The sequence below is a fragment of the Bombus vancouverensis genome, chromosome 14, assembly GCF_051014615.1.
Source record: "Bombus vancouverensis nearcticus chromosome 14, iyBomVanc1_principal, whole genome shotgun sequence".
In the NCBI taxonomy this organism is placed as follows: Eukaryota; Metazoa; Arthropoda; class Insecta; order Hymenoptera; family Apidae; genus Bombus; species Bombus vancouverensis.
Window position 1 is genome coordinate 6,400,931 of NC_134924.1, and position 19,998 is coordinate 6,420,928.

At 41.5% G+C, this 19,998-nt stretch overlaps 1 protein-coding gene across 3 annotated transcripts in view; it reads left to right on the plus strand.

Moving 5' to 3' along the window:
- Positions 1-713: 713 nt before the first annotated feature.
- LOC117157503 (uncharacterized) overlaps positions 714-19,998 on the plus strand; it is a 167,083-nt gene continuing 147,798 nt past the window's right edge. For 2 of the 3 annotated variants that reach the window (XM_033335541.2, XM_033335543.2), the window contains exon 1: positions 715-975. In XM_033335541.2, coding sequence (XP_033191432.2) covers positions 909-975 — 67 coding nt within the window. In that variant the 5' untranslated portion in view covers positions 715-908. Of the gene's footprint in view, positions 976-19,998 lie in introns of all 3 variants that reach the window. The other variant, XM_033335542.2, reaches the window with a different exon arrangement.

Consider the following 19,998-nt stretch of genomic DNA (forward strand, 5'->3'; position numbering starts at 1 on the left):
GCGCAAAAAGCAGAATTACGCGCGCTGTGATTTATCCGCAAGCTTTGTATCAATCTTCATTCGAATAGCGGTATATTTGCGGCAGTTAGTTCATTTAACATCGAGATGCAATTTTATATCACGTCGATCGTTTCACGGCTAATAAGAATGCTCTCGAATTCGACACGATATTGCTGTCGCGTAAAGTAAAAATTTCACCGCGGAGTGTTTAAAATATAATAACGCGAATTTAAATCACGGTTATTCAAACAATTTTCAACTATCGCAGGTTAACCGCTGAAAGCGCGCATTCCAACGGAGATTAGCTGACCGATATAACGTTAAACTTTCCTTTCCGCCTCCACTTTCGAATCGCTCGTTACTCGCGGGGAAAAAAGCCCATAATTCTCGCGTGGATGCATCGCCCGGTGTATTTCCTTAATTTAATGTTCGGCTAACAATCCCGAGATACAAAGCATACGGTATTAATAATTACGCTTAATTACTTTCTAATTTCGAAAGTTCCCGTTTCACGATAGAAATAGCGCCATCGGCGGCTGAGAGCAGCGGCGCGATAGACCACGCCGCTAGTTTCAGTAGAGAAAACACGTATTTGGTCGGACGAGGACGAACTTACGCGCGTTTCAGGCCGAGGGAACGAGTCGGAGAGGGAGTCGTGATTGGTCGGAGTGGGGATCAGGTGGAGGGAGCACGCGAAAGCCACGGAGACCTGTCGCCTGTCAGTAAGCGCTCGACCATCACGCTTCTACGTTCGCGTGAGCTTTTCCCTTCGTTATCGCGCACTGCTCGTGATATTCTCGTATTCTGTTCACGTGTGCGCGTGTATATCTCCTTGTTTCGAACAGTTTTCTACGGAGTGGCGATGAAGTGATCGAGTTCCAACGTGCTGCATTTTGTACCAAAGAAGCATGGATCGACGTGGTGCCTTTTCCATTTCGATCGTTTGCTTGCTGATCGCCCTCGTTTTCGCCTCTGGTAAGTTATATTCTCACGTGTTATTTTTTCAGCCTTAGGAATGTTCGTCGTTCAGTCTTTCAGCTTTAGAATCCTGAGTCATGTGGACGTTTTCGCTTGATTCTTCCAACGAAGGCTGTTGATAAAGCAACATCTTTGACTTTAGTTGTACACAGTGTCGAATGGTTTTCCGATGTTTCGGTCGTAACAACAAGTCGAGAGCACGTTTTGTCCTTTTTCGTTTGGAGAACTTGTTAGACACGTCGACAGAAATTCCGTCGTACTTGAAAACGCTGTGCTCTCGTTTTCAGTCTATCGACGTGGATTTTAATGGCACAGCCACAAATTATTGCTCCCATGGTGCGAACGTAATTCGCATGAACAATGATTTATGCTAGCTGGAACAAACTCTTTTCAATATTATTCGGTGTATACGCGGTAACGTGCTCGAGTAACATTTTTTCACGTTAACTGTTCACCGCATAATTATGTCGCTATAGTTGCAAGGTTATTCACAGCACTGATTGTATTTAACTGGACTAGCCACGTGTTTATTTGCCAAGTGAATAGGACACAGAGAAGTATAACCGAGTCTTGAAGGAGAGACCTCGTGTGGTGCAACATATGTACATACATATAACGGGCGACGAAAAAATCCCAACTAAAATAGTGAATTAATATATCTACGAAAGACATTGTAAAATCAAATATGAAAAGATATTAAACAGAGCAGAATATCTGCCACACGATTACATGTAATAACGTGCGAATTAACGTACTATGAGATAAAGTATCCAGTACTCCGAAATTAATCATCGCACGAAAAACGAATATATGAAGTAATTTCACCTCTGACAGATATATTCGTAGCAATACCTTCATTGTAAAGTTACGTGCGCAATAAATTTTACAAGCGTGAAATATTAAATCGTGCTCGAGGGATTCGCGAGAAATTTACATTTTTAGATTGATACTACAAAATATTTTCCCCCGGAAATCGTTCGCGTTTTCTGCTATTGTACCAACAATTTCGTTTCTTCGAAATCTGCATAATAAATTCTCAATACCTTTCAATAAATCGTTACATTTTTCAAGCTCAGTGAAAGCGTACTATCTACACTCGCTCGTCCTCCGACCAGCGATTCCCCAAAAAACTTACATCCTTAGATCGAATCACCGGACACGATATTTTCTTTTGAAAATCATTTTCGCGTTCTCCATTGTCGCACTAACGACTCAATTTTTCCCTAATCGATCTGATAAACTCTCGATTATTCATTCAAGTGGTTGCGTTTTTCGAGTTGATCCGCCGTAGAAGCACACACTCGCTTGCCGAAAACGGTACTCCAACTTGACCCCTTAACTCGTAATGTATGTACACCCCTTTCTGCTCGGTTTCTTTCATTGTCGACTCGTGCCTTCTGTGTAAACAGCGAGAGGCGAAGCGAGGTGAGGCGAGGCCTGCTCGGGACGTAATTTGCTCGACAAAGAGGAGGCGAACGGAGGTAGGCCAGACCGAGTCCTCTCCTCTCGCAACTTGGCTACAACCCCGGTGGTAACGCCGCGTTGCACGTGCACCCTCGACCCTCCTCCACTCTTGCGTACACGCTGGATTTAACGAACCGACGCTGTTCAACCCTTACTCGTTCCAGATAATTATCGAGCCGGGTCTCGCAGTTGACACGTCTCGAGGCCCTGGAAACCACTTTCGTCTTCGTTCCAATCCCCTCTTTTAGCTTCGTTCCTCTTGTTTTAACAACTTGGAAACCACTTCTGGACACATGAATTTGGAAATTCAACGAGTCTGATTAAACGACTAAACATCTATTTGCTTAATTAGATCTCCGATGTTCTAGGGGAATGGTATTTTCGATATCGAATAACAGAGATATTACCCATACGTATGTATTTGAAAATGGAAATGATGATTGACATATGGTTTAGAACTTACAGAGTAATTCTGCCTTCGTTCTATCCTCCTCTTTTAATTTTCATCTCTTTCGTCTGAGGAAACTAGGGAGCATCTTTGGGATCTTGGAAAATCCAATAAATGCGATCTATCTCTAAAATATAGATCTGCTTATCTCGAGCGTTACTCCTGGAGCGATATGTTCTCGTCATCGAACGATGGAATAATAGAGTTGCAACTCGATCAGATTAATATTCAAGGTATTTAATTAAATACTTTTACAGCATCCTGTGCTTTCCTTATCGGATAATAAACTTGGCCACAATCTACGTACTTAAAGGTTGAAAGTTTGAAGGCGGTTTCCTTTTTTATTCGAATAAAAGAATGGATAGAGGATTGGCGGGTAACAATGAAAGAAGATTTCGAAGAAAGCTTTCCACGTTCCCCATAGAATGGATAGGAGGGAGGTGGGAAAAAGGGTGCATTCGGCGAGTGTATTTTCAGCGGGTACTTAGACGTCGCCAGACTTTCGTGAACAACAGGCCTCATTATCAGTCTCTTAAGTTACGGGACACGGAGCGCTCTTCGTTAACGTTGCAAAGTAGCAGAGCCCTCTTTCGAAGCTAGGATTTTCTATACATATAGTTTCGCGACCCGAAAATGCTTCTTGCTTGTCCTCCGCGACGAGAAGGAATAAATTTACATTTTTCTTACCCCTTTACTCTGGTTAGCTACGCTCTCGACATTCTTTCACGCTATACGTTCCGTCGCGTCCATTCGAACGGGGATTAAAGTGTTTCGAGAGGGAATAAGGAAGACGTTGTCCCCGTTTCGCATAAATCTTCCAACGAAGCGGACTCGTGGACGGGATTAGTGAATTCGGTCAATTAAATTCGCATCGCAGCGATTTACTTAGCTCTTGGTGCAAGTTGCATTGGTAAATATCGCAAAACGAAGCCTTCGCCGGATTACAGAGTTATACTAGTTTTACCGAGGACAAGAAGTTTCGGCCGAGTTTCACGGCAAATTCGACGAGTTTCGTCGCAACTTCTGCCTCTACTTCTGATCAGCTCGAAATCTTTATATTTGCCAAACTGCTCATAATTAATCTTGACGTATCCGTCTTAAACGAACTTCGTCTGGGTGTTTGACTTAGAACGCTGCGAGGGTTCGGGGCCACGAAATCCTGCAGCAGAAGTTGAGATCGATCGATCGAACCGTTTACTTGTTGAATGTTTGATCTCGCTTCAGCGAACAACGAACCGTGAAGGAAAACGATCCTCCGCTTCTCTTGGAACGTTTTTTCATTGTTCATCACCCGAGACCGTCAACGTTAACGCGATAATCTTCCAGAAGATGAGCGAACCCGAGTTTTCTCGTAGATGAGCAACTTTCTAGATCTTTCAGCTTGCTGCAAACTTGAAATAGTTAGGGACTGAAGCGAGAAGTTTTGCGATTGATTGATCGAGTGAGCTATAAAGCTTATTTGATGGTCACTCTCAAGTTTTACACTTGGAACTTTTATGTAGATTTCCGAGTTCACTTACACTTTGGATCTCCATCGAACACACGAAATTTCGAAGATAGTTACAAGATAGTTTACAACTCGATATATCTAGTCTTACATTTCGCGAATATTTCTGGTGATTTCCAAATTTTCCAACTTTCCAACGAATCCATGGACGTTTATGCATTTATTGAAAATTTCAAAAATACATAAGGTTCGTATAATACTGCAAAAAATACAGAAAATATCCAAGTACGGTAATCGTACAAAAGAACGGTGTAAATATAAGTTCGTATTTGTATCCTAAATATAACGGCGATAGAAGTGTGAAATCGAGGATGGATTTCGTCTATGATACCCAGAGAAGATCGCATTTAAGAAGGTATCACGGCGGCCATTAGAAAATGGAGTTTGGACGGATGTTTGGTTATCCCTGCATTTCATGGCATAGTACGCATTTCCTTCGGATCTGAAACTTAGCATCGACACAGAGAACACGACGAGATTTCCGTGGAATTTAATTACTTCGGTAACTGATGTAAATGACGATCGCGTGTGAGCAATGTTGCTGTAAGATGCGCGCCATTGGTTGCCGCACGAATCCGTAGCTACCGCGAATTTCCCCTACGGCTTCGCAGCAGATCGTTTCCGATATTAATTAAGATTCGTATTAAGCCAGTCTAGGCGTATCAGGTATTGCTTTCTATCACTCGAGCTCGTAATATACCGACCAGTTTCAAGCGTTTGAAATCTGCTTCGCTTCGTTCCGGCTAATGCTGTCCAATGGTGATACTTTTCCCGTTTGTATCCGTTTTTGGCCATACTTGAATAAACTTGCAGTAACATCAAAGTAAACGTACCAGTTTCGAGCTAGTTCGCTACTTTCGTTGATTAAAACTGGTACTTTGAAGAGGACGATTCGAAAACGAAACCAAAATTTTTGTCTGAAAAAATGTTGCTCATAATGGGAGAACGTTAATTCAGTTACGAAGCAGTGCAATTGGATAATAAAATGCACTTCGTGCAATTGATCCCTGTTAATCGGATTACCGGATCGCTGCATCATCGCACGATTTCGCTAGTGCTGATAGCAGTTAATCGGTTTCGACGTTCAAAAATTACGTCATCGAACCTCCTGATCCTCCATCCTCGTCCATGTTCCTTGAAACAAATCGATCATCGAGAAAGCCTCGACCCAACCCGTTCGACGACAGTATTGGTTCAGTTGCATCCAGGCTGGCTCTCGACGGTCCTGCAAATATTTACGAACGCGTCGGATCGAAAACCATTTTTCCGTATTTTGCTCCCTTCTCGTTTACTCCTATTCATCTCCGGCCATCTTTGTCTTTTTTCCCGTTAGTGCTTTCGTTCCTCCTATAATCGTTGACTCGTCTCTCTTCAATGAATAAACACGATAAGAGAAAAATTTATCTTTTAAATCCACAAATTGAAATACACATTCGGCTATTTTTTCGTTTCCGGATCGGTTTTGGTTCAACGATCGATTTTCATAAAGCCCTGAAAACGTATTTTTCACGACATTCGATACGCACGTGTAATCGGTTTTGTGCTTCGTTTCGAGCGAGCCGAGCGAAACGTTGAAACATCGAAACGTCGAAATGTTTTTTCTTTTTTTTTTTTTTTTGTTCTTTACGCAATTGCCGGGTCGATGTGAAATCTAGTAACTGCGGTTTTGTAAACGCGTACGATGAGAAGTTTTCAACGGATATCGGACCCAGAGCTCGGCTTTCTGGACGCGATCGAACGATCTGTTATGTTCGAAACACGCTCGTGCTCTGTTCACCTTTCGGTTTACCGTTTGTGGCTTGCTTTGCCTTTTCTATCCCAAATCGGCCCGTAGAAATTGAAGTTCTCTTTCTTTTTTTTTTTTTGTTTATAGCCTCACCTAAGGATATTTTTACCGTGTTTTTCTCTAGCGTCGATATCGCGTATTCCCTTTGCGTTACTTCCATCAATATTCGATAGGAACGCTGTGATTCCAAGCTGCCATACTAAACAACGTGTTTTATTACAGTACGTTGTATAGATTCGACAATAAGGGCAGCTATAACTTTCGGATAGCTCACGGAAGGGTGAAACGAGAAACGAGTTTCGACAAAGGCGTTACGCGTCGGTGTCTGGAGGATAGAATTTTAAAGTGCAGGATCGTTGGTCGGGAAGTTTCAAGAAAATTGGAAGCTCATAGCTCGGAAACTGTTTCCCCGTGAATTATCGGGCTCGGAGGATTAAACGTCCGAACGGGGTAAATTTATCGACGAAGCCCGCCAAGAATAACTGAATGAGTTCTCTTGATTCACTCTTATTTCCCCGGCTCGTTGATGCGAATTTATTGCGTTTACACGTCTCGTAATTTCAGCCACGCGACCAGCATCGAAATCCATCAGAGCCAAAAGAAAAAGAGAAAAAAGAAAGAAGAAAATATGGGCAAAACTTCTATTCCTATAATCCAGATGCATCGAATGTCAAGCAAAAATATTTCAAAAACTACCCTGATATCTGATAGATGATTTTTTTTTCTCGCTAACTCTTAAAAAAACCCCTCCCTTTTGAAAAGCAACCGAGCAGCTGTTTTATTCCAAGGTATAAAAAACCTTGGCAAACGTTCCATCTGTTTCCGACTGGATTCATGCTAATAACCTTTTTCGCCTAGTTTCGAGTTGTTGAAAGAAGAGACAGCTTGGAATTCGATTCGGCGTAATTGGTGTGCGGATTTTACACCGGCCTTCGGATATCGAACCGCCTTAAGACGGCGAGGATCCGCGGTGAAGCCCGGTTTTAATCTCTTAGCCGAGGGGTTTCTGTCTCGAGCGAAAATCCCAAGCGTTGCTTCTATCCCATGGATACCGGGGAAACTGTCCCCCGAAGAAGTAAACCGGCAAATGAAATTAGATTTGCAAAGCAGCGCATTGAGGCGCGTCGGCATGCATTTCTCTTTCGGCCGGACTGATAAGCGAAAAAATTCGATTAGCTCTTTCTTGGCTCTTTTTCGATCTTGGTATTATTGTTCCGGATAATTAACTCATTGTCAGACGATCGATCGAAAATACTCGATAAAGATTCGATTCGCGGAGAAAAGGAATTATCGTTCTCGTCGTCTACGAAGAACTTAAGCCGGAGTAATTATTTTCCAAGGTAACCCGAGGGAGCGCAGGTTCGCGATAACCACCTAATTCGTCGATATGATCGAGAGACTTAGAAAGGTCGTTGGTTCCTTAATTGCAACGGGAATATAGAGCTTCCATTCTATTCGGCAAAGTCTGCTTTCCGATCGCAATGCCAAGGAATCTTACTTTGGCGAGTGAAACTTTGAATGACATCCAAGCTGATGGAAATCGATCGGATAAATTTAATTTCCTTTCACAAACATTACATGATATTATTTATTACTCGTTTATCTCATATAAAAAGGATAAAAGGTGTCATCGGCGTACAAGAAAGAACGCGTACGTGTAAAATGATGCAAGAGTATGGAAAAAAGTTTGCGAATGAAAATTGCAAACACGTTGGAAGAATCCAAGAAGAAATTTGATACGTTGACAAATGGATTTTTAATAAGGTTATGATTTCAACGAAACCAAAGCCTCAACCATCGTCACCACATTCTAACGCCAGGAAGTTTTATTCTCGAGATTAGTTTTATAGAATCTCTACATTTGCAATGTGAATAATAACACGCGATTTCTATAGGTAACGTTAGTGCCAGAGAAAATGGAAATTAATTGACGGTATTGTGGTTCGTTACTTTTTATGTCCTTTATTTGCGAAGCATTCAAGGCGTTTATGCTGGAGGAACCGCAATATCCATTTCAAGATACCCGTGCGGCTTGTACATTTTCGTAGAACGATAGCGAGAGCGGTAACGGCAGGAGAATCCGATACGCCTTTCGTAACAATTTCCATCCGCGCGTATACTCTTGCCATCGACTGATTTCCCATCCTGTTCGAGCTTCAACCGCAACTATACACACTATCGCGTTATATTCGGGAAAGCTTCTATGAAAATTGTATAATTTTAAACCAGCCACTTTAGCGGAAGAGAGAAACATCTCGTTTATTATGACTATCTTGTTCGTTTATTATGGCTATCTTGTTCGTTTATTTAAGCGATTCCTGTGTCGGGAATTTTCCCTCTCTTAATGTTAGTTACGCGATGCCCGGCACGTCGATCGATCATTAAATTAATTAACATTTTTCTATCGCGTTCTCAAGAGCTGTTTAATAAGATCTCCCGATTCCTTTCTATAGGAATTTCCTCGACAATATCGAACTATTATTATTATTTTCGACAGTAGCACATCATCAAGTAACATCCAGCAGCCATTTCTACGTTTTCTTCCTCAGACAATCCCCGCTATTGTTTCGTTCATCACTAGAGAACGGAACAACGTCGTGAAACATCTTCGAAACTGTAGAAGTATCTCCTTGAAGAGGAACGATGTCGACTGTTCACGGATAATGTTTAACCTACAGATGGATTCTTGCGGCTTGCAACCGCGATTTTCTTACTTCTTATTTCTTCACTTTTCCTATTGTATTTTCGAATGGACGTTTTTTTTGCGTAACGTTTGATTTATCGGGAAGAAAAATACTGAAAGTCGACGAGAAAGGACAATATAGTCAGAACCTTATCCCATTCGTTCGCGCTGGCTCTGTTCGAGTATTTTGGTGTCGTTTTTCTTTCGTTATCCTTTGTTGTCTCCGTGATTACACGTTGGTTATAAAGGAAAACGAGCCAGTACTCGTGCTTTAATCGCCGGACGAATCTAATCCTGAAATTGCCACTTCCCACGCAATGTCGATTCGTCCGATCGCATGCCTGTTAAAGCGATCTCGGCAAGCATGGACTTCGTTCAGTTTTATCTCAGTCAGTATCTCGCTGAAATTCTTTTGGCAGATATGATAGTATCATTAATGAACAAACAAGCAAACGTAAGTTTTTGTAACTAGTCAATTTTACGTAAAGTCCTAATCAAAGATGACGCGACTACAAAGGGCTAAATTTATGTTTCAATGCAAAGTATCAGTTTGTGGTATCAATGGCTGAAGCTGCCCAAGCTTATATTGATTTACCACGAATCGATCGCTTAACGCTAGAGCCGCTAGATTCACCTTTGAAACATCAGTTTTTAACTAAGAAGGCCGGTATTTTTCTTCGTGTACTTTAATGAGTTATTAATTGCCTAAACGATAAATATATTTATTTTGAATAAAACTGGTCTGGAGTCTCGTATCTTCTTTACACAGTTATCCAAAGAAACGTGTCTCTACAATCGATAGTTAAATAATTCGGTCTTCCAAGAGTTAAGATTCGGCAAAGTGGTAAAAATCATAAAAAAATGATAAAATCGTGTATACACGGTGATCCGAGATTACAAAATTTCGATCCGCGTTATGGTTATGGTTATACTAGAGATTGTTGATTAATCCGGCCAACTGCACCGCCGATCTAAAATACCAAGATCGGATCGTGTACGTACGTTGATTTCTCATTCACGAGACGTTCCGTCACACGGAACGAATGTACATTTCCGCGGGATGTAGCTCGACGCTTGGAAACGACGAGCCAAGGGAAGTTCCTCTTTGGTTCGTCAAGTTGCAGCCCGACTAAACTGCGAGATAACCCGAAGTTATAGGAAAGCGCGGCATTGTAATATCGTGCAACAACATTTTCGTCGGCTCAAAGGCGTAATAAGGATTTGCCGTACCGGCACTCCGCACCGCTACGACTTCGCTTGTCTGCGCAACCCCTGGATAATCCTAAAAGCTTCGACGGGAGCGTCGCGTCCTTTTGTAATGGATCGAGACACGAACTTTCCGCCGTCTCTTTCTATCGATCGCCGTCGACCGGCTACGACGAGTCGAATTCGATGCGTTTCCTCCTTCTTAGAGCAGCTAGGTAACTTGCAACTTTATCGTTTACTTCCGTCATAATCCTTCGATACTACGATCTCGATTATGAACGTTAAAAGTATAGCCAAGGTTTATGATTCCAAGTTACGGGTCTTTGGCACTGTTTCAAAGTTTCAGGCTAGTTTCGCTGGAGTAATATGGTAAAGTACGTTCGTGGTCTTCTTAGAGACAACAATTTATAACTACTTAATTAATATATTCACTGTCGTTAAAGTAAGAATTCCTCTTTAGGAGTTGCATATTTATATTAATTAAATTATATATATATATTAATAAATTTATATTATATTTATTTATATTTATATTTATTTATATATGTTAATATATTAAAGAATTTCAATGATAATATCTGTAATAATGTTCGTACCAATTGTTTTAACATGTTGCTTATTTAAAGATTTCGCGTACGCAGTCAAATTTTTACGTGGCATCGTGAAATCTAGTTCGCATTGTCCGAATCGATTCTTACTTACTATTATTACTATTATTCTCAGTTACTGTTTCCCCACGCTCACTCAGAATCACGATACTACGGTATCTAAAACATTAGGAAGAGACATTACAATAATTAAATGGTCTCGTAGCAGAACGAAACAACCAGTGTTGAAAGGGTAATAACTACCTCTGCTACTGTAGAACATCCTCAGAGTCCAAGAATAATTGTGGAGAAGTAGAAGAAGAAGAAGAGGAGGAAGAAGCGGAGCAAGGCTCGTTAACGAGATTCGACCGTGACATTACACGGACAAGTCCGCTCCAGTAGGAGGTACGTTCCCACATTTAATCATCAAAGGAATTTTCTCGTTGCTGAATGCTGAAAGAACCGAGGCGGAAGCGTGTCAGAGTCGTCGCGAAGAAAACTGTCGTTTGGCCCGGTTTTGTAAGGAGCCGTGTATTTACGGCTCAAGCCACATATCGATCTGTCGACCTCCTCACGGTCGAGCGTGTCAACGTCGCGTAGTCCTTGGCAATGTTCGTCTTTGTCTCGCTCGATCGTCCAGGTTTCTCTCGAGAACCCTTGAATCTGACATTTGGCCAAGGCAGCCGGAACAAAGGCAGCCTTGGGCGATTGTTTCGAGGTCGTTTCTTCTTCCTGAACTCGTCGTTTAACTCAGACTTAAGCATCTTCCATCATTCGTTATCTCTCTAGTGAGAGGCGTGTTTCTTAAAAATTACACGAAAGCGGCCGCTGTAGAAGAGACCAACGCGGTTGTTAAAACTCTCCTGTCCATCGTTAATCCCGGTTTTCGTCAGCAATGATCCCCGATAAAGATCGTGGAAGAGCATTTGTCGATGAACGCTTCGTTTCCTGCGAATTCTCGTCGAAAAAACGCGAACAGACCAGAAGGGAACGTTGGTAAAGGGATCGAGCCGTCGAACAAAGCGGTTCGTCCTACTTTTTTTCCATCTTATCGACATCTTTTAATCGTTTCATTTCTCGACGTATCCTCGTTGTTAACTCCGCGGACGTTATACGGAATTTTTTACGAAGATTACGCGGACGTTTTACGATTTCTGAGAGGTTGGAAAAGTTGACGAGAAGAACAAAATCCGTGACTCTGTTAATTATAACGTTGACCATCGCTTAATCAAGGATACCAGACGCGATACCTGGTCTGAGCTATCATTTTTTTACCAGGGACTAAAATCGTCGAAGGAATCAGCGAGTTACAAGTCATTTGAAACGTAACATTCATTTAAATTATACTATGAGCATTGTACAGGTAGTTATTTATTATTTGTCACTAACGTACTGGATAAACCATTGATTATTCGTCATATCCGATTAATCTCCTGCCTCTGTCAAAATTCTCCAAGGAATCGTTAACGTAACCAATAATCTATTAATTGTTCATCACCGACAATAAATTTTCCACGAACCAGTCTTTGCCTTTCTTTATCCAGATTCTATCTAGACATTCACAGTTCGCGATAATCTCGAAAGGTACACGATGTTGTTGAAAAAATTGGGAACTAGCGGAAGCCAAGTAGTATAAGTCAGTCGCGTGTCGGCCATTGGAAGAGGCGGTCGGCTCGGTTGATGTCTCAATTCATCTTCAGCTCGTAAATCGAACTGAAGCATCGAGCCGGCATACGAATAAAGCAAAATAGAGCAGCAAAGGGTTAACGGTTCGAGAAAAGTTCTTTCGACTCGCTACGATTTTATCGTGTCGTTTGAGACGCGCACCGGCTGCCAGTCGTCGGGGAGGAACAAAGGTCGATTGAATTTTATCGGAGATAAACCGATGTTTTCCTCGGCGCTGTCGAAATCCCCGGCGGAATCCTTCTTCCGCGTTCTCCATGATCGTCGATCCGTTAACTCGCGACTCTCCACGGCTTTTATTCTTGCGTTCCACGCTAGAACCCTTCCTCGTGTGTACACGATTCTTTTGTCCTGACAGAATAATGAACATACTTGTATTTTTTCGTGACCCACTAAATTCACTTTACAAACGCGTAACTTCATGCCAACATTCTGTTTTTGAATTTTGTGCTGGATTGTCGCTCGACGATCATTATGTGAAGGGTACGCGGCAGAAACAGGAAACGTCAGTTTTTAACGAATTTCGAATTTCATATTTTTTTTCGTATGCTCCTGTGAGTGCTCTCTATGTAACACTGGTAACATCGTATTGGTTGGAATTAAAACTTCTCGAGTTTTACAGTAATTGTAAGGAATTTAGGTGCACAGCGTACTTTTCATTTTTTACTCTTCACATTTTGCTTAAAATTATAAGTAAAAGTTGGAAATAACGCAGAATATGATGTAACGTAGAATTATAGAACAAAATCTATGAGAAAATCTGAAATTCTGACATTTTGTATCGAGAAATAAATTTTCGTTTTCTAAACGAAGAAACATCACACTCCGTGGAACACTCGTCACGCGTCTTTGACTTGGAGAGTGTTAGGGGGCAGATTTGATCCGAAGGAAAATATTCTGACTCATATTTTCTTAATATTTTTTTTAACAACTGTTATCCTTATAATCTTCGTTTTCTCACTACAGTGTATCAACAAATAGGAATTCTCTGTAATTACATAGTTACGTGGCTATCACGTGTACGCAACAGCGAATAATAGGATAAACGACGATTAAAATCTTAGCAAGGGAGTACCTGCGGACGAAGCGTTGTCTCTCGTAAATTATGGGTAAAGTTGGAATCTGCGAGTCAAGAAAATTCTTTGCTCAAACACAGGAAAGAGGTTGAAACCCCGCGGCGATCGTTCTATCGGACATACCGCGCGGAGCTTTCCGTTAGGGGAATACACATGGGGTGTGTACATGAGGGGAGTAAACCGCACAGCTCGTTGGACACCGTTGCATCATCCGACGTAAACACCGTGAGAAAACGGCTCGTCTCGCATAAACTGATCAAACTATCCCCTACCGCTCGCCTCGAATCTTCCTCCACAATTACGCTTTTACGCACGTAGGATAAACATGGCCGGTTCACGAGCTCGAGAGCTTCGGTTAGCTAGGAATTTACGATCCACCGTAATCACCGTATCATCGTAATTCGAAGAGGGAATACCGCGAGAAAAAGTTGTCGAAAAATGTCCTTTCGGTGGACGAAAGACGCGAGATACGTTTCGCGTGCTCTTTCTTTTCTATTTCATCGTTTATTTCGCTTCGTATCGCGATTATATAAACGGTTCTCGAGATTACTTTTTTTAATGGTACGAGCGTAGAGAATTCTTCTTCCACCAACGTCGATTAATAGAAGTTATAATTAATTTCCTCGTTCGAAAAGCGCATTTCCACGCAAGGGCGGAAGTTGCGCGTTCAAAGTCTGAAAAGTTGCATGGCTCGGCTACTTGCACGCGCGCACGGCTCATAGAATTAGCTACACTTTTGACGCGGCAAAGCGAAACTCGCAACTCGTTCAAGTCCTATTTTTCACCGGCCTGCCTTTTTTCAACTATTCCCTTGCCTTTCGCGTTTCTTTATCACTTTGTGCCCGTTCTCGAATTTAACTAATTGCTTTTCCAATCTCATTTGCCTTTCAAACACCAAAGGACCTGCTGTCCATCCAGCGAAACATGCATTCATTCCCCTTTGCCATTCTTTTTCTCCCTCGTCGCCTTTTTTACGCCAAGCACCGAAATTCTTTCGATTCGAGGCGATTTCTCTTCCCTCGTTCCCTTCCTTATTCCCTTGCAAATTACTGAGATCCTTTCAGTTTCACGTTTTCTCTTCCCTACATCCTCTTCGTCTTTCTCCGTTTTTTCTCACTTTTTTCAAGGGACAGAACGTTCTGACCGACGCGCGGTGATTCATCTTAACAGCAGACCTGTTCCAATCAAGTCGCCGTTCGACGTTCTCTTTCTTATCGCCGGTTCTTCCTTCCAATCTTTCTCATTCTGATTCGATGACGCGAATATGGATACGCTTCTGTTCCTCGCGGCCCTTGACTTTCTCCAGTTTCGACAGTCGGAATAATTTTTTATCTTTTCTTCATCGCGTTTCTTTAGAATTTGATGCGGTAGTTATACAGATACACAGACGTATCATCGATTTCATTGATCTTGCAGCTGAGCTTTTATTTCGTGGGCAATGCGACTATGATTGACACATACAATTGCGTGTTTTAGTATTATGACCGAAATTTTCTCAATTACTATTAATCGTAGCGTGTTATAAAATTCCTTATAAATTGTAGTTATGTCCTTATTCGTCACTTAATTCAGATTTAATCTAAATCTAATACGAGTCCCAAAAATAGTTTTGTGCACACGTACAAATCAAAGTTAATTATTAATTTAGTTATTTATTTATTCGTTTATTATATTGACGGGAAATATCTATTAGTAGTATAAAAAGAGAAAAGTTACGCAAGGAAATCAGTTTATAGTTAGTAATTATAAGTACCAGGAACCTAATAACTGAGTCTAGTTACGGCTAATTCGTAATTATCAAATAATAACCGAATATTTCAATAGAACTTGATTACTATGTATTAATAATTAATAAGATAAAAACAGAAACAACGAGACATTCATTGACGTTTAAGTAAGCGAGATGATTTTTGACACTTTTTATATGAAATACCATACGATTGAAGCAGCTAAAATAACCATAAAACGATACGATGTTCAATTCGCGATAGTTCATGTCGTAAGTTTTTAAGTGGAACACATTAAGCTTAAATTTCTCTGTAAAGTCAAGGCAGGTCGCTAAGCTAATGTAACGCTTCACGTACAAATGAAACGTCCAAAACTTCCTCGATAGAATTGATATGCGTTTTGCAATAAGAAGACCAGAGATTATGGAACCATATTCCGGTATTTGCTTAACCAGGGAACAAAACCATAATCCGTGTCCGTGTCGTGAAAGAATTTGCAAGTTCTTTGTGCAAACCTGAAGGTTCTAAAAGAAGGTTCTCAAAGATGATGATATTTGATGATATTTTTATAACGTTCCATGCAATTTAAGCCAAAGAAGAAGGGAGTATCGAGGATCTTGCACCGAGTCAAGGCAACTTATCACAATATTGCGAAGAGAATAATTATACGTAATTTTGTTTTACGGCTAAGATTATGCAATATCCGAGACGAAAACTTTCCAGGCGGACAGCTCAGCGTTTCTTACTCGCGTCGATTCGAAATCTCGACTATCTGAAACGAGCGCGAACAATCGGATGCTGGACGTGTACCGATAATTGAAGACAGACAGACGCGTCTCGCGATCAGATATCTCGGAGACTCGTTCGAGTTGGCGATTAAGTTTTCCAATTCTCGGTGTTAGGTGAAGTTTGCCTGCAGTAAAGGCAGGTTCCGTAGCTAGAGGACATTCGTGATACCCAAGGATATGCTGGCTGCGATGGAAAAGTTTTTCGTTCATCTTTGATCTGCGATTTGCCGAGCAGATACGTTGACGTAACTTAACTTCCTTCGATTTTACGCCAGCTTCCTCTTTTCACAGCGTCGTATATTCGCGCTCCTATTCGACGACGTTAAATCGTGAAAAAGTAACCGGAAGTTAAACCGGGATCGCGTGATCCTGCGATACTTTCCTCGTTCGAGGAGTCGTTGCCAGTCGAGCAAACGCACGAACGAGCACGCTTCCTCGATTTGTTCCTGCCGGAGAGTTTTCGCCGCTGGCGTTCCTTTTCCCCAAAGGCGCGTCTCGTTTCCTCGGGGATTCGCCCTTCAAGAAATTATACTCGTTCCTTGTTATTTCAGAAGCTTTTCATTTAGCCGAGCTTCCATCGCGGTGAATTCAATTTTCTTGCGGGCGCGTAATCATTTTCTGGTTCCGGCGCCGCGCGCCGCGAAGAATTCTGTACACTGACACGCGGCACGTCCCTTAAGCTTTTGATGCATCGCCGACCTGGAATTTCACCAAATTCTTTTAATCGTTTTTTTAAGGAAAAAAAGAAAAAGAAAGACGAAGAATCGCAGTTGCCCGAGAGAGTTCTACAGACATAAAAATTCCATCAGCTGCTCGTATGTTACACGAAGATTTTTATTACGCGACCGAAATGGTTCGCTGTTCCTAATTTCCATGTGAAAAAGCAAATTCAGTCAGTTTCTAGGTCCGGTACCTAACACGTTTCACGGCTTTTCATAGATCCTTTCTCCGCGGGTATTAGTGAAAAAGGGCATGATGAAAGCTGGGATAAATAGAAAGAGAAAATCATAGAGGAAGCGGCAGCAAGGGGATGGAAATTCCTGTAGACTTCATTGGAAAGGAAGTTAATTCCCCGACTCGTTGAACAAGGTCGAATTTCCAACAAAGTCCTCTTTAAGCGCTTTCTCCGATTTCCTCTATATATCGATTAGTTCCCTTCCAATCTCTTTTCCTTCATCAGCGGTATGTACGTTTCTTTCTCTTGCTTACATCGTCTCTTGTCGTGTCGAACGTTAATTGTTACCGGCGTGCTACTCATCGCCGAGGTAATCTTTTTACGAACGGCCCAGTGCACACCCTCTCTGCAAGAATGTCTCTGGGGAGCATCGGCTAAACGGCCGCTGTCTACCAGCCTTGGCTCTCCCTTCAAAGGACGTTGGTCCATTAGCTTTTAACGCTGATGCAAGCTTTCCCTGTAATCCTGGCCGATCTCATCGTTCCAACTGGGACCTGTTCGACGTGTCCTACGCGTCCGCAGCCTTTCGTCAGCTTCCGGGAATTGAACGCACGCCCAGGGATTACTATCTTTTTCCCCCAACTCATTTACTTATTTATTTATTTACGTTGGAATTTGATGTATAAGGGCAGGTTATATGGATTGGCACGAACGAGTGACAGTAGGAGAGCATGCACGAAGAAACGGTTGTGGTAATTAAGAGTTCGTTAGTAGATACTGGTGGTTACAAAGAGTAGGTTTGAAGCAAGCGTTTCTTTTATCAGGTTCTGTTGTCGTATCAGGTTTCATGGAATCAGATTTTCGTAATTGCATGCAAGTCGTATACTAGGTGATACGAAATTTTATATAGTTTGATCTAATTATGTAGTTGGTATGTAAATGTGGTAATAAATAGCATGCGGCGTACAAGTACTTTTTCGTAGTCGCTGTAATTATAATTAACAAGGGTATATCTCGTTTTGCATCTCTCCCGACCATTTCTTTTTCAAGAAATGATTATAAATTTGGAATACAGGATGCAATAATAAATTTGATAAACAATAGCTAGCAATTTATTCACGGGATTGACATTTTGATACTTAAAAGATAACACATGTAGGAGAAAAAATATACATTGTTAGATATAGATAAATGAAGAACAAATTACTTTAATAATACACACTGTATGCGTTATATAAATCATTTTCAAATGTCATGATCGTAATTAACGACGGTATGGAATTGACAACAGTGCCTTCGATATAAAATCGAGAAACTATCTCGTTGCTCGGCTTGTTACCAGGCCAGGCTTCTTTTTTTTCCTAAAATCAACATCGACATTCGTGTCGCAGCGTTGTAAAGTCTGCAACGCTACACAGCTATATTTCCTACAATATCAAGTCAATCGTTTTGCCCGCGAGAGTTTCGCGAAATAACTCGCTGGCAGAGTAAAGCAGCGGGCTTCGCGGGGAAATTTGCTATGGTACGGTTACCGGGTTTCTGTAACAAGCGTGTTACTACAACTCCGTAGCCTCGTAAATTCGTCACGTAGCTGGAGAACACCGATTGGTAGAACAGAGAAATCAGGAGAAACAGTTCGGCTGGGTGCGGGCTTTTTTACGCTCCGGCGACACTGCGTCGTTTTATTCAACGATTTGCGTATTATACAACGAGACAGAGAATTATACGCAAAGAATTTTAAACGAGAAAATGTTTCATTCGAACTCCTCCTCTAATCCCTTTTTTTCTGTTTTTCATTAACCAAATGCACTTTTGAGATAAAAAATAAAAGGTATCATCAGCCTCTGTGAAACATTAACGTCCGCCGTGTTCCATAAAATCTCTTTGTTTGAATAAAAATAGGATCCTTTAAAGAACGAAATATAATCTCGCGACGAGTATAGTCTTCACGAAATGTATGAAACTCCAACAAAGAGAAAATTATAGATAGATTTATTGTAATACCAGCCTCCATGGTACCACAGAATTAACTTGGTTTACAGCATATTCCTTATCGACGCTCATCCTTCCACAGGATAGCTCTGTGATCTGTATTGTACATTCTCTTTAGCTCTATCGCTTCTCACCTCCCTCTCAGTCTCCTTCTCCTGGTCTTAACATCCATGTAGGGTCTCGGAGTATAACCAGCAACGACAAAACACAAGCAGAGAAACGTAAAAGATACATACCAGGCATCCGAAAAGTTTATTCTACTAATAAATACCGCTAGCTAGAGCTGAGCTAAACTACAGCTAAAAACTGGAGGTGAAGACTACTTAACACGAATATAAACACAAATAAATAAATATATATGTAATACCAATGGCATAGGAATATGCATAGATAAAAAGACAAGATAGTTATTGCATTTACATTATAGACTTTGGTGTGATTCGTTGAGATGGAACGTTCTAGCTTCCCATCTCGCTGTGAAAATCTTTCCGCCTTTCTCAGCTCTCTGTCCAGTTTTCTTAGCCATTTCACACACTTTTCTCTCCTTCTTCGTCGCGTCGACTTCTTCTAAACTGCAAAGCTTCTACTCGCGTGTTCTATCACACATCTCCGATCAGTTAAGAGAAAGTTATTATTACATTACACAACCACCTAGTATTATACGCTTCAAATAACATTTCACGCCGTACACTGGTTTTCGACTTAACACCATATGTTGGCAGTAAATATTTTGTAGCTTATATACACATTTTCAATCTCGTTTTTCTCACAGTATACAGAAATCGAAGCTTTCCTCTCGAAATATCTTCGCGAATGATCGCGCGGAAATAATCTTGCGTTGCATCCTGGCGAAGGTTTTTAAGGCGACTTGGAAAGATCACGATGTAACGGTGACTCGAGTAAAAGCAGAGTCGTAGGAAGATTCGACATGTCGAAAGGAGGTCGATTCGATTCGCGTCGTTTTATCCCGATCGTTCCGCGGTAGCAGCAGTTTGCTTTTTCCGTGTCTCTTCTTGCGGCTTCCCGTCTTCTTCGACCACATTCGAGCGAACAAACATCCCTCCACAGACATCCCTCCACAGACATCGCTCGAGAACAACATTCAACCAGTGGCCGTAGCCTCCAATGCTCTCTCTCCCTCTTTCTACCATCTTTTCCCTACCCTGTTCATTCCCCTG